Source organism: Helobdella robusta, assembly GCF_000326865.2.
Source record: "Helobdella robusta unplaced genomic scaffold HELROscaffold_4, whole genome shotgun sequence".
NCBI lineage: Eukaryota > Metazoa > Annelida > Clitellata > Rhynchobdellida > Glossiphoniidae > Helobdella > Helobdella robusta.
This window is the reverse complement of record NW_008704902.1, coordinates 5,160,666-5,175,348: the sequence shown is the minus strand read 5'-3', so window position 1 is coordinate 5,175,348 and position 14,683 is coordinate 5,160,666. Positions and strand designations below refer to the sequence as shown.

General features: G+C 29.6%; 2 protein-coding genes across 2 annotated transcripts; one reads left to right on the top strand and one right to left on the bottom strand.

Annotated features, from left to right (window-relative positions):
- Window positions 1–860: 860 nt before the first annotated feature.
- HELRODRAFT_67514 (hypothetical protein) lies at window positions 861–2,110 on the bottom strand (the record flags this gene model as incomplete). The annotated part of the gene is made up of 4 exons (XM_009024334.1): window positions 861–1,097; window positions 1,172–1,261; window positions 1,684–1,848; window positions 1,946–2,110. Coding segments are annotated over 4 exons (657 nt in total), but the record flags the coding sequence as incomplete, so codon positions are not given.
- A 7,084-nt stretch (window positions 2,111–9,194) lies between these two features.
- Window positions 9,195–14,514, top strand: HELRODRAFT_66850 (hypothetical protein; the record flags this gene model as incomplete). The annotated part of the gene is made up of 11 exons (XM_009024233.1): window positions 9,195–9,362; window positions 9,849–9,917; window positions 10,293–10,403; window positions 11,461–11,512; window positions 11,754–11,872; window positions 12,366–12,464; window positions 13,124–13,197; window positions 13,740–13,868; window positions 13,977–14,069; window positions 14,153–14,269; window positions 14,370–14,514. The coding sequence occupies 11 exons, from the start codon at window positions 9,195–9,197 to the stop codon at window positions 14,512–14,514; spliced, it is 1,176 nt and encodes a 391-aa protein (XP_009022481.1).
- Between the last annotated feature and the right edge of the window lie 169 nt (window positions 14,515–14,683).

Below are 14,683 nucleotides of genomic sequence, written 5' to 3'. Positions count from 1 at the left end.
TCTTTATTTTTACATAGTAAACAAATGACTAAGCCCGGAACAAAATAAGTTTGAAAAATATCGATATTGCCATGCCCTTTGAGCCACTTTATTGCGATGGTCATGACTCAGATCACAGAGAAGCCTAAATAGTCATGCAACACCTCAATGTTAATGTTCAAGTCAAGTGCATTATTTCAATTGCTATGTGTAATCTGAAGCTACCATTGGGTATTTTATAATGTCAATACCCTATCGTATTCCTCCCATTATATGCTTTGCTGGCAATCGAACATCAATGACGTCGTATTGTTGCAGGAAGCTGGAAATCATAGCATAAGTCTCGGTAAACGACAGATAGCCAAGCAAATAAGTACCATATAACGACAAAAACGCTTCCAACTGAATTTTTCCGGTCTTGTGGTATTTTCAATTTAAATGCATAATTCATTGAAGTATTCATTCATATACTTAGAACGTTGACCTGGGAGCGACTGCATAATAAAAGCTTCATCCAAATCCACACAAGATATACAAGTATAAAATGTCACGTTTAAGACATAAACAAAATGAAATTATAAATTCTTTTCATATAATTTTCCTACACAATCAAGACGTTTATAAAAAAAGCTTTCAACATTTTTAAAATCAGCAAAGCCCGTGCGAACTCGCGTATATACATGCAGCGCAAAATATTACAGTTTAGTGGTTGTATTACTTTTACAATGTTTAGTGGTTGTATTACTTAAGTCAAACTTTTTAAAAATGTGGAATTGTCATTTTAAACCGCTAATTTTGTGACAAAATAAAACAAAACTGTATTGATGATATGATTAACATTTTTAAAGTGTTAAAAATATTTACAAGAATTATTGTTTTTATTAATCGTTATATTCCAATTCATTGTCGTCTTTTTCCACTACTCCGTGAAACGTCAATTCCTTGGTTACGTTGTTTAGATATTCAGGATCTGGATATCCATGTCCGGATTTGTTATCCATTTCAGTCTTGTGATGAATTTCATTCCATACGACAACATTCGCACGTCCAGTGGTCACTGAAGTACCGATCGTAAAAGTGAGTCGTCTGAACCAAGCTTTTTTCAACAACTGCAAAATCTTCAAATAAAAAATTGATGTTTTTAAAATGTAAAAATCAACTGAGTGTTAAACTGCTTGATGAAAAAGAAAACCTTTAAACCATCCAAGTTATGAGGCAAATAGCCATATCGAGGAAAACCAGTTGCTGTATACTGCTTACCAGGGTTTGGATGGAAAGATTCCTAAAAAGTTATTTCTTTTTGAAAAACATGCTTTAATACAATTATATATTTTTATTCAAAAAGATAATTTTAAAACAATGAATGAATTGTCCGCCTGTTGAGCACGAAAAACAATGTAAAGGTAAAAGTGGTGAAAGCGTCATTGTAATCGCGCGATGACCTCGTTCGAATATTCTGTCCATAACTTGGAGCTATCAAGTGCACTTCAAGCATACACAAAAATGTCTTTGTCGGACTAAAAAGTTTGATAGCAAAAATATTCCGAAATAAATTAAATTTTTAAACGTTGGAATACAAATTTATTTATTTATCTTGAGCTTACTTTAGTAAATTAAAAATCAGAACATGGTAGAGACTTTAAATTACATTAAAATCTATTCAAATATAAATAAAAAGATAACAAATTCGTTTTAAAATGTTACTTGAATGCCATTTTTGATGTCGTAAGTAATTTTGATGACGCCACAATCTGGGTATCCACTGAGTGAACAGTTGTTGAGAATTTCATACGACATAGATCCAGATGGACAATCTCCATACTTTATTCCGTATATATATTTGCACGAGGGACATTGTATGCTGCCTTCCTTTTTTAGTGGAATAAAACACAAAAAATTCAGGTTGTCATCCTCTCCAATATTTTTAAAAATTTTAATAACAATGTAAAGTAAATGCTAGCCTTACTTTTTTGCCACTATTGTACATCGCTAAGAGACAGTTGTAATGGAACACGTGAGAACATTTATGCAGTTTGATTACTCTGTTAGGGTTGTCTTCACAACTTTCATCGTCATCAGCAGGAAATGATGAGACATTTTTTAAACTATCACAGCAGATGCAACAATCCTTATAAAAAAAACCGGATTAAGTAAGAAAAATAAAGTTTAAATGTAACCAGAAATTGAGAAAAACCAACAAATATTTGTGATACAGGCTAATGTAGAATTTTCTTGTCACCCTTATATACATTCAATGCGATTTCTATCAATAAACCAGGGATGTTATAACAATTTACTTTATATAATATAATGCATTGTGCGTAGCTTCAGAGGCTCATTTGGTTCCAAAACTTTCCGCATACACACAGCGAGGCAACGTACCACATGCACGGTTGCACGCCTATGACAAGCGGGAATATTTTTTGCATACTAACGCGATAACTACATGGGCACTTCACAACTACATCATGTAGACGCCCTTGCAGACATAGAAGCACGAAAAAAAGTTTTAGACGGGAATCGTTACAAAATTTGCTCTGGGGTTTAACAAAACGAAAGTTCCTTAACGGGGTATAAAAAAGGCTCTAAAATGCTTGAAAGAAATATTGTAGAAAATTTGAATGGCATCCCCGAGTAATAAACCTTGAATCACAAAACTTTAAGGAAAAATTATGGTTTAGAATATGTGACCAGTGTGTACTTTGTAGTATGTAAAAATAGTCTAGACAGGGCATGTTGAAAGGAATGGAAAAAAACACATATAACACGCAAATACATGAACATACATGTCGGGCTGTTGTTGGCTGTTTTCGGCAATTATTTAAAAACTACGTATAATATACATTATTTTTCACTATTAAATCCAGAAGAACAATTTATTTATTTTTGTTGTGAAACAAATTTTATTTTGAGTTAACATTAGAAGAAATTTTTATGGAATTGCTCAAATTTTTTTTTTATTTCTTCTTCCTTTCTTCAACTTTTTTTCAAATGTGTCAAGAGAGGGTTCTATCACTAATTGGGTTGCCACAGTGACTCTTGAGAGACAAATACGTTGCTTCTAGAAAAAAAAGTTGTGGAAATTACAAATAATCACAAACGGGGTTTCAATAGATGCCATTTAAAATTTGAACAGGAATGTAGTTAAAAGTCATGGAGCAACAAAGAATGTCGGTTGAAATAGCCAACAAAACTTGGACAAAAATACCTGAAGTGTTTAGTACAAAAAGATTCCAAATAACGTTGTGAACATGTCTGGTGTGCATACTATTTTGGAAAAAACTTTTAGTAGTCTTGCATCAGAAATAAACATCTCATAGGTAAGTCTGGTGAGACAAACATTAAAATGGACAACGACGGAATAAAACCTGCTCCAAAAAACGTTAAAAAGCAAAAATCAAATACACATCAAACAAATTAGATATTTTGGACAAATCACAGCAATAATAAAATAACTTGAAGTGTTGATGATGAAGATATATAATAAATATTTAAATAAACTCACTTCGTTCTGACACATTGAGGAATCAAGAAATATCATAAATTTTTTAAGAGAAGTAAATTTTGTTTCACCTGTCAGTGCAAAAATTTTTTTTAACTCAAATGGTATTAAAATTTTGTATTTATTTTTTCTTCTGAAATTAATGGAGTGTCTAAAATAGATATTTTGGTTCTATTAAACTTGAATCCGTTACATTTGAAAGCTTAAAACTACAAAATCATCTAAAAACAACATCTAAAATTCAGAGGTATTAATGTGGATATATTATATATATATATATATATATCCATGGGTATTAACATAGAAACAACGTTACGAAGACGTGCAAAATCACATTTAATTCTGACAACACTCAGTCTGAAATACACCAAATCACGAATTCCAGTTATTTGATATTATCAACAAGTAATGACGTTTTATATTATTCTTATTATTATCCAGAACTTTTGAATATTTCTCTAATGTGTCAACACTAACAAACAGTGCAAAAAAACTCATTAAAACCCAGCCATTGCAATACTTTTACAGAAATCAATAAAGATGTGCCAAAAAATCTTATAAAGATTAAATAAATGTGAAAAACAGATTTCAATGAATTTCATTATAAATTAACAAGTAACCTTCATTATTTAAAACATCGATTTGTTTTACACCATCTACCTCTTTTGTTCTCGACCTTCTTTTAAGCCTATCTCCTCTAGAAGTGCTAGCATTGTTTGTACTACTTCTGAAATTGTTAACGTAGTTGTTGACATTTGTTGTTCTAGTTCGTTTTCCAAGACTGGTTTTTGAACGTGTAAAAATCATTTGTCCACTTTGTACTGAGGTCGACTGACCATTAGAGAAATTTTGTGCTGAAATGAATTTTCAAAGTAAAAATATGATGAAATAAATTCCATTTTTATGACAAATATATTAATTATCAATAGTAAAATTTATTATTCATTCAATTCAAGAAAATGTTTGCTTGAAAATATTTTTTCAATTGTTTGTGATTTTGTGTTTGTAAACTAAACTGTATCTAGTATTTAATCTGTATCATTTAGAATACTGAATCCAGGTTTCAAAATTAAATGCCAAAAATATCGAAACGTTTAAATGACAAATAAAAATAATTTGAAACAAATATAATACATTAGTAACTATAATATAAAGATTTTTTAATATTGATATTAACAGAGATTTAGCAATGTTAGCAATGAAGAGTATATATGTAAACAATTTTGATGTCACAAAATAAACTTTAATTTATAGCTATGAAATGTGTAAAAATAAAAAATTAACAGCATTCACAATTTTACTATTGAGAGTTCGCCTTAAATTGTTCAAATGATATCATCATAGGTCATTATCACAAAGTCAGACATTGTCATCATATTGCTAGAAATACATTACCAAAATGTTGCATCTTTGACTGCAATAGTGATTACAGCTTCTTTGCATTAAAAGCATGCCTAGTTTACTTCTAAAATTCTTCATTTCTAACCCCTTAGATTTCAATTTTGGTAAAATTTAACTCAAAAAATGTCTAGTTAAAATTCTTTAAAATTTATAAGCATGTTTTCCATCCAATGCTGAAACTATTCAAGTATTATAGAAGGCTTCTTGGCAGTGGAGAGTATAACAATTTTGTTACGGAGTGCTAGAAAAAGTGCTAGGTATGAAATTTTAAACAGAAAATAAAACATTAAAAAAAAAATACTGATACAAAAAATTGAAAATAAAGAATGTTTTTTAAAATAATGCTCTTTACAGAAAAAATAAATATTTATATCAATTTTTAAATGAAAAAATGCTTTTTCTATTTGAGAAATTATTTTATATAAATGAAGGAGGGGATCTAGTTATTTGTAATGATGGTGTAACAGAATGAGTGGATGGTTCCAAAAGTTGTTTTTCAGGATACATACTAGAATTGGTTCATATAAACATCTCACTAAACAAAAATTATAAATGAAACTTCTATAGTTATGAATAATTTGAAAATAAAGTTAGAAATCTTACTTGCTGAACTGGAATTGTTCAAACTAGAAGTATGAATAAATATGTTTAAATATAAGGGTGAAAAATCATATAAAAATATTAAAAATACCCATTGCCGTTAGTTTGTTGTGCAGTCATTTTATATGGTATGTCATAAATTGTTCGTTGCACATTTCTTTCATAACCAGTGATAATGTTTTTTTGAACCATTGTCTGAAAATCTACAACATAATTCTGCAAAGAAATCCTTAAATTAAAACACTTTGATTTTCTTTGGTATGATTTTTCTAATTCATCTGAAATTTCAATAGGGTAAATATTCCATTGTTGGCCATCATTACCAAGCCACATCCAGGAAATGTTATTGGACAATGTGTTCAACAGTGGATGACAGAATCGTCGTATGCCTCGACTAACACCTGAAAATTTTTCATAAAATAAGACTAAGGGTACTTTTAATATTTTAAAAAAGCTCATATAAAATCAATCAAATTATAAAAATATAATTTGTCAAGTCTAGCAAAAATGACAGATAACAAGGTAGCAAAACAAAATGAAAATTATTCAACATCAAAATAATGTCTGTGTGTGTGTGTACTTATTAATTATTTACAAGAGAATAGAATGATAGATCAAATTTCAAAGTTGTTCCACTTCTTGTTTATTTTATATTATATATAATAAAATAAATCGACATTTAGATTTAATTAATTTAATTAGTTAATATAATTAATTTTATAATTACTAATTAAAATTTAATTATTATTAAATATTAATTAAAATTAAAAAATATTAAGGTCATTTTATATAGCCAGCGCCATGGCAAAAATATAGTGTATCTATTAAATAAAAACATGTGATTCAAAGCATCACACACTTTAGCATGTGATAGGTAGGAATTTCTTTGCATTCAAACCTGAACACTGCATGCCAATAGTAGTTTTTTATTCGTTTTGTGGAAAATAAAAAAAAACCACCACCTGAGGAACTTATTTGTTTATTAATTTTCAGGTCCAAGCTGTATGACGACAGCTTGGGATCAATCACTTTTAGCATGTATATAGTGTATCTATTAAATAAAAACATGTGATTCAAAGCATCACACATTTTAGCATGTGATAGGTAGGAATTTCTTTGCATTCAAACCTGAACACTGCATGCCAATAAGTAGTTTTTTATTCGTTTTGTGGAAAATAAAAAAAACTACCACCTGAGGAACTTATTTGTTTATTAATTTTCAAGTCCAAGCTGTATGATGACAACTTGGGATCAATCACTTTTAGCGAAACCTTCTTTATTTTTTTAATGAATGAGTCTTCAATAAAGTTTGAGACCTCCGATTTGTATGGTAACCAAGCAAAACCATCTTCCTGCCACTCCCAAACAACGTACTTACTGTCAGAAATATCGTTACTCATTTTTTTAAAATATTTTAAATGAATAAAAACTAAATTCTCTTAATATTGTTTTAAATTTAAATTCAATTGAAGTTAAGATGACGTAAACGTTTAATTAAGAAAGAAACCAGCCGATAAAACTAATTCATTGTGAAATACCATGGATATATTTATATTCATGTGTGAAATACCCACACCAAATGTATATTAATTAAAATATATATGGGACATCCCATATAATTAGAATACATCCTATCTACAAAAGCATCCGCAGTCCATTGGCTCGAATTTTATCGCTCATTAGTTTGTTTCAAATTTAAAAAATACGAGAAATATGGATAGTCGAAATTTCTATTAAAGCCACATTTAAACATTTCAATTTAAAAATTGTATTAGAATAATGTGGCACATTTAACGGTACATTGTAAGAGTTAATTTAATGAATTTAACCATTCACATTCAGTTATAAACTGATATGCAATTTTCCAATTTTGAAAAAGATAATTATCAGTTTTGTTTTTATTGATTTGTTTCAATTTGAAATATATTTTCAATCACTTCAGAGAGTAACAATTTCGATCTAAAACTAGATCTCCTAATTGGATATTTAGTATTAGCAGTTGTGTTCAAAACGTTTCACACAATGAGTTCTGATCAGCGTTGTTTTCAATTTGGAGAAGAGAGCCAATGACTGCCAATGTTTGATGTTATTTCCTGACATTGAAAATCCATGGAATGTTTCTTATTCATCTGATAGCGTGATAAATTCATTTACTTGCAAAATTGGTGATTGTTTACATCAAAAATCATTTTATATATACCATTGTTCTAAACTGTATATTTGTATTCCATCAATCAATCGATCAAAATGAATCAATGATCCTCGTTCATGAGGGGACCGTCGAGGCCGATGGTATATATCTAAGCATGCTTTTTACATTTCTTTTTCTTTTCAAAAACCTTTTCTATCTTTGGCCAATTTTATTGAATTCAGAATACCAACACCAGTCCATTTAGTAATGTCGTCTATCCATTTCTTTGCAAATCTACCAACTTTTTTCTTCTAATCTCTTTTCCTCATTAGTACCATCTTAATCAATCTGTCTTCTCTCATTCTACAAATGTTGTCCAAAAAGTCCTAATTTTCTTTCTCTGACTTTGTCATATACACTTTTTCTGTCTTTCAAGTTGATTTCTGATGGTTTCGTTCTTTACTTTCTGCCTCCAACTGATTCCCAACAAATTTCGGTAACACTTCATCTCAAATGCTTCCAGTCTGTCTGTCTCTTTTCTTTATTGTCCATGTCTCACATGCATAGAGCAAGCTCGGAAAAACGCAAGATTCTATCATTCTCAATTTTGTTTTTATAGATATATTTCCACTTTCCATATTTCCTTCAATGATGCGAACATTCCATGGGCTATTGCTATTCTTCTGTCAATTTCTTTTATGCAGTTGTTGTCACAGGTTATAAGACTACCAAGATACACAAACTGGTCTACCCCATACCACTGTAAAATTTGGTAATAATGAAAAATTTTCTTTTTCTAAACTATTTGCAGACGATTGCTATATCTTTGTCGGATTGGAAATCCTAACGACTAAAACTAACAATCCTCAATATTAAATAAAAGAACGCAAACTAACGAAGTGACTCGTGGGAGCTGTATAAAGGAAAAAACTGCGATACTATCATGGTAGGTATTCGGGCTGCTAATAAGTCCCCGGTAGGGACGAAACACGTGTCCAGTCTATCCAAACGAATACTATTCTTTTCTTCTTTTCACTCCCGCTCACTGCTCATCCTGGTTTGGTGTTCTCATAAACTAGCGCAACCGCAACAACTTCCTTTCCTCTATCGAATCATAATCAAATGTTTCTCATAATGTTTGGAATGACTCAAGATATCCCTAATTAAATCCTTCAAAGTTTGAACCAATATGTTTTAAAAAATCGAAACACTTTAGTACTATTTCTTCCATCTCATATGTTACCTGATTCTAAAACTCGTGATTTTTCAAAAAAGTTTTGTAGTCTATTGTTTAAGCTTTATTTTTGATTTAACGTGGCTCTTGAATAATGGCAAATTATAAATCTAATGGTCTATATATTCTAAGTAGCCTATAATGTTGTCTAGTGTTACAAGCAAAAAAATAATGTTAACTTGACAGGTTAACACTTTTTCATATCGCATTTTCCTTTTTGAAAAAAAATATAGTTTTCGTTTCATGATTTAATAATGAAGCCTCGAATGATTGAAATTGAAATGACGACGTTGTAAGTCTGAACTGAATTGTAAACTTACAGTTTTTATTCCATTAAACTTTTAAAAATGCTTTCCTCTTTCAATAAGTTTTATAGTAAAATTTCACAAAAGTTTGTTGGAGCTCTCTGGTCAAAAGTACATGTGTCACAAAACCACATATCTCCACAAGCAGAGAGGATAAAATATGTCACCAGTTTTTATTATCAAAATGCGATCGATTTAGCCACAACCAAGGTTGAATGTGACTTGATTTGATTTGAAGTTTATGTTTAAAATGTGGTAGACTTCTTATATTATTAGAAATTATTTATATTTTTATATATTATTTTAATTATATTATGTTATATAGGACCTTGCATTATGACTATAATATATATAATAGAATATATTATAATTATGTGTATATATAATTATAATCTATATAATCAATAATGTATATACTATATAAAATGATCAAATTTAAAAATATTAGATCTAATCTTTTTAGTTGACTTTTTATATAAAAAAACTTAGTTAATTGTCAAATTTTCATATTTTTGTTCTTTCTCTCCATTACCTTTTTTAAATTGATGAAAAATCAGTATTGAATTTTGATTTATTTTGGATCATCTAGAGTCTTTAAAAAGAGAAATCACATTCACAACCTTTCCATTATGTGATTATTTTTCTTTTTACAGTTTATTTGTAAATGCTATAAAAAAAGATATTAAAACATATCAGTCTCCAGTTAGACTAATGCCATTGACAATGCTGTATAGTGGAAAAAGTCCTGACAACAGTCACCTTGTTGTGGGTATTTTTTTTAATTTGTTACCCAGATTTACATATATACTATTAATTTTTAATTTACGGGCTTGTGCATGAATTTTTCTGTCCCAGGATTTTTGAAACATTTTTTTTAGAAGAAGAGTAGAATTTTTTATTGGTATAATGTAAAATGTAAAATATTTTTGTATATAAGGTTGTATATACTGTAAAAGTTCAGACATCAAAGGAATTTTAACTTTGGGTTTTATAATTAAATTAATAATTTATTGAAGTTTATTTTAAAAATTTTATTGTCACTACTATGATTTTAAAAGTTATTTAAATTTTAAATGAATTTAAATAATTTTGAAAAAACTTTTTAATCATTTTCAGTAATATATGTTGATAACAATTTAGAAAAGTGCCCAATACTTGCAAAGAGAATTGCCAATAAGATTTGCGCATCAGGTCTCAAGGTTTCGAAAGTTACCATTCATTGCTGGAGTTCATCCACTCATTCTTGAAGTGGTCAGTTGACTGACTCACTTTATTTCTTTTTTTAACACATCAATAAAATGCATGTGAATTATTATATTTGAAATCTTTTCTATTTCTTTATTATCTTTTGTAAATGTTTCTGTCATTGATTTAGATTTGAATGTATCATCTTCCATGACCCAACATTAAGTTACTGTTTTGACAGTGTTAAGAAGATAGTCTTTTTTATGACTGTTGTAATAAAAAAATTGCTATTCTGATTGTTTTACTTTTAATGTTCACTTAATAATTGCTTATGAATATTGTAATAAAAAATTGCTATTCTGATCGTTTTACTTTTAATCTTCACCTAATAATTGGTGAATAATTTTAAGACAATGTATGTACTTATATTTGGAGTTGTTTGCCCAACCCTTGTCTTAAACCATTTTCTAAACTTTTTCTTGTTGTCTGTTTAATATATTTCCCAACTGTAATGCTTATAACGTATTGACTATTAGATAGTTAAGTTCAATATTTAATGAATATTACAAACAGGTTTTATTGAATGTAATGGTGAATCTATGAATGAATGAATGAATAAATGAATGAATGAATGAATGAATGAACGGATTTATGAATGAATGAGAAATCTCAATGAAGACGGAAATATCTTTAGAAACCTGGTTGAAAGAAACTCACTGCTTTAAAATAATTAACAAGTTTAAGGAAAGAATTGAGAGAATGAACACCATAGCATTTTATATTATGTTAATATATTACATACTATTGTTAGGCATTTAATAGAGAAACCACTGCATATCATTTCATTTATAAAACATACCATTTTAAACAAAAATCATTTAGTCAGAAGACATCCTGTAAAGAAATATAACAGGATGAGAACGACATATACAACAGACAAGCAGCAGACTTAAGAGTCCCATTTAGAATGATGGCAATAATTTTATACTAAATTAATGGCTTTGTTAAGCCTTGGGTATATTCTTATAAATGAGCCTAATTACTAAACATTTACACAAATATCATAACCATGCAATTTGAAGGTGAACATTTATATTCTTAACCACTAATTTTACTTCCACAGCATGATTTGTACATCAGGAGTTTCCACAATCTAAACAACTTCCCACCGGTTGGTTTTTAAATATTATTTATAATTTACATATATATAAATGTTAATAATTTTGCATGTTTCAAAGTTGTATATTTGACTAATGAATTTTTTTTTATGGACAAAAGTGAAACAGAATTTTAAAAAATTACCAACAGCTATTATTAAAATCTTATATATAAACAATGAACTGTAATAGCAATAAACAAATTTTATATTGCTTCACGGAAGTTGATTTGGTTAAGTTTAATTTGATCAGATTGAAGATTCTGATTTTAAGGATGAATTAGCTTATTGCGGTGTGTTGAAAACGTTCCTAGAGGAACACAAGAATGATGTGTCTTTGTTGACCAAAGGTCTCAAGGATGTCAGAAATTTTGTCAAGGTTAGTGACTTTCAAACGAGTATTAAATAATCAATCAATTAATTAATCAATCAATCAAGGATCCTTTTTAATAATTTAGTGGAGGATTGAAGTCTATAGCATCAACCTTTCTGTATGGAATTTAAAATATTTTATTGAATTTGATATACCCACCCACCCCAGTTCTCTCTATAAAGTCATCCATCCACTTTTAGTCAACTTTTACCAACATTATTTCTTTCAGATTTCCATTAAAACGTTTTTAATTAGCTTGTCATCTGGCATTCTACTAATATGTCCAAAATGTCCTAATTTTTTGCTGTAACGCTTGTATATATATATATATATATATATATATATATATATATATATATGTTTTCAATTTATATATATATATATATATATACATATACTTGTATTTCTGTATAGCTGTCTGTGTGTGTTTGTGTGTGTGTGGTGTGTGTGTGTTTAATTATGATACTATAACAACTCAACAACTTATTAAACATTTCAGGAGAAAAATGTGTTAGAAGATTTTCTTGAGAAGGTACTCAATTCAAGAATAGCTACTGAACTTCTCTGCAAGCATCATATAATTCTGCAGAAAGAAATAGTATGCATTTAATAAAATTTGCTTTCTGTTTTAAATATTTTGAAATTTGAAAGAAAATTTGAAAATGCGGCTGGGCAACCCTCAAGAATAGTAGAATAATAGTAATTATTATAAAATAATATTTTAGTTATTTGTAATGCACCATTTGACGGCATGTACAATTGACCAGTACGGGTACATATTGTACGCCCCCTCTAACGCTCACCACGATCAAAGGTACATTATTGTGTACAACTCACTCATTCAAATTTAGTTTCGTCCTTTTATGGGAATCATCTGCTGTTTTTTAGGTAGTGCACAAAAACACATTTTGGTCGACAGAGGCGGCTGTTATTCCGCCAAACGTACTTGCAGTCAACAACAAATTTTCACCCCTACACATACTCACGTACTTGCGGATGCATTTACACCTTTACACATTTACAGTATTTATACCTATTGGTGGAGGAGTTTCGTGTTAGCATACGTACGCGGATGATCATTGGTAGATGTAGTTAGATGGTCTCTAGCCTGGATGGTGCTCACATGATTTGATGATTTTGCCACAGATTGTTGATTGTATTGTAATGATTGATGTATGGCTTTCATTTAACGAACTGTGTGTGTGCCTGCGCGTGTATACGCATATTTTATTCATGCTAAAATGTTTTTGAACTCAGCATGGCAACATCGGGATTATAACTCTAGGATTTTCACCCAAAGCCGTGATTGAAAATAAAATTAGGACCGTGAAGTAATATTTTAATATATATTTTCTTATTCCAAATTTGATTTTTCACTTTTATTAAATTAAGTTCATTTGTTTTCTTTTGTGGATGCTGTGTCCCGCCACTCGAATTGTTAATTTACTGTCTAACATTATGATTAATATAGTGTTAAGATGTGGTATTTGGTTTTATTTATAATGTACTTGAGTTTTGATTCAGGGTTTTTGGGATGGAAGCAGAGTCGGAGATTTTTTTCCAGAGTCGGAGTTTTTTGAGGGGCCGGAGTCGGATATTTTTCATCCGACTCCGGAAAGTGTTATGAATTTAATTTTTATTTTGAAAATTGAAGCTAAAATTATGGTGCAAAAGTAGAAAATGTTTTCTGGTAATTGGATCCGGGGTCTGAGTAGGGAGTCGGAATTTTTAAGGGACCGCAGTCTGGTATTCTTCATCCGACTCAGAAACCTGGGTTCTAGCGTTCTAGCGTTCTTTGTTTTGGTTATGCTTGAAAGTTGTAATATGAAGTTGGGTTTTGTTATTCTGTATAATATTTAAATTTATTTTGAAGGAAATTATGTGAGGAAAAGTTTGGAGTATCAACAGAGTTTGAGATATCTGGTCACACTGATGCTAAATTCGCATTCATTACGCAACCTTTCGGAAATATAATGCAGGAGATTCTTTTCAATGCTGCCAAGTAATCTCTTAGAACTATTCTTCATTTGAAATGTTTAAAATCTTTCTCTGCTTTGTATCCATTTCTCATTGATACATAAAAATATAAATAATTTTTTACAATTCAAAGAGCCACCATAGAGGCAAACCCTTTACAGCCGCCATTCAAAATGCCTAAAGTCGAAATAATAATTGCTAACAATGAATTGGATTTCATTATTAAGTAAATAGGTTATCTTTCTAAACAAATCTTTTCTGGGGCATGCATTATTTGAACTGGGAATAACATAACAATTCGTTTGCCAGAGTGAGTGACCGAGGAGTTGGCATCGATCACAATAAACTTGAGTTCGTTTGTGATTTCGATCTGTCAAAACATGAAAACAACTTTTCAGATGAGCATGATGGCTACCTTGCTGATGAGTGAGTTTTTCTATCCGTTCGCTTTAATTGGTTGCTTATTGAAGTTAATTAGTTGCTTTTGCTTGGATTGTTTATGTTTAATAATCATTTAATATTGAAGAGTGGAGTTTGGTTTGCCAGTGTGCAGAACGTATGCACGATGTTTGGGTGGAAACATTGAAGTTGATTCTATGGTTGGTTACGGTACTGATGTCTATTTGAGACTGGGACACATTGATGGAAAAGGAGAGAGTTTTAGAATATAAAGGGGCGAAGAATTTTCACAATCGTATTAATTTAATATATTATAAATAATAGTTTTTTCAGTTTGATTTAATCAGAATTTATATATTTCATTTAGCACTTCTGTTAACTTTTCATACTTTAAATATTTAAAATATCTCGACATTTTATCAAATTTGCAGTAGTTTTTCA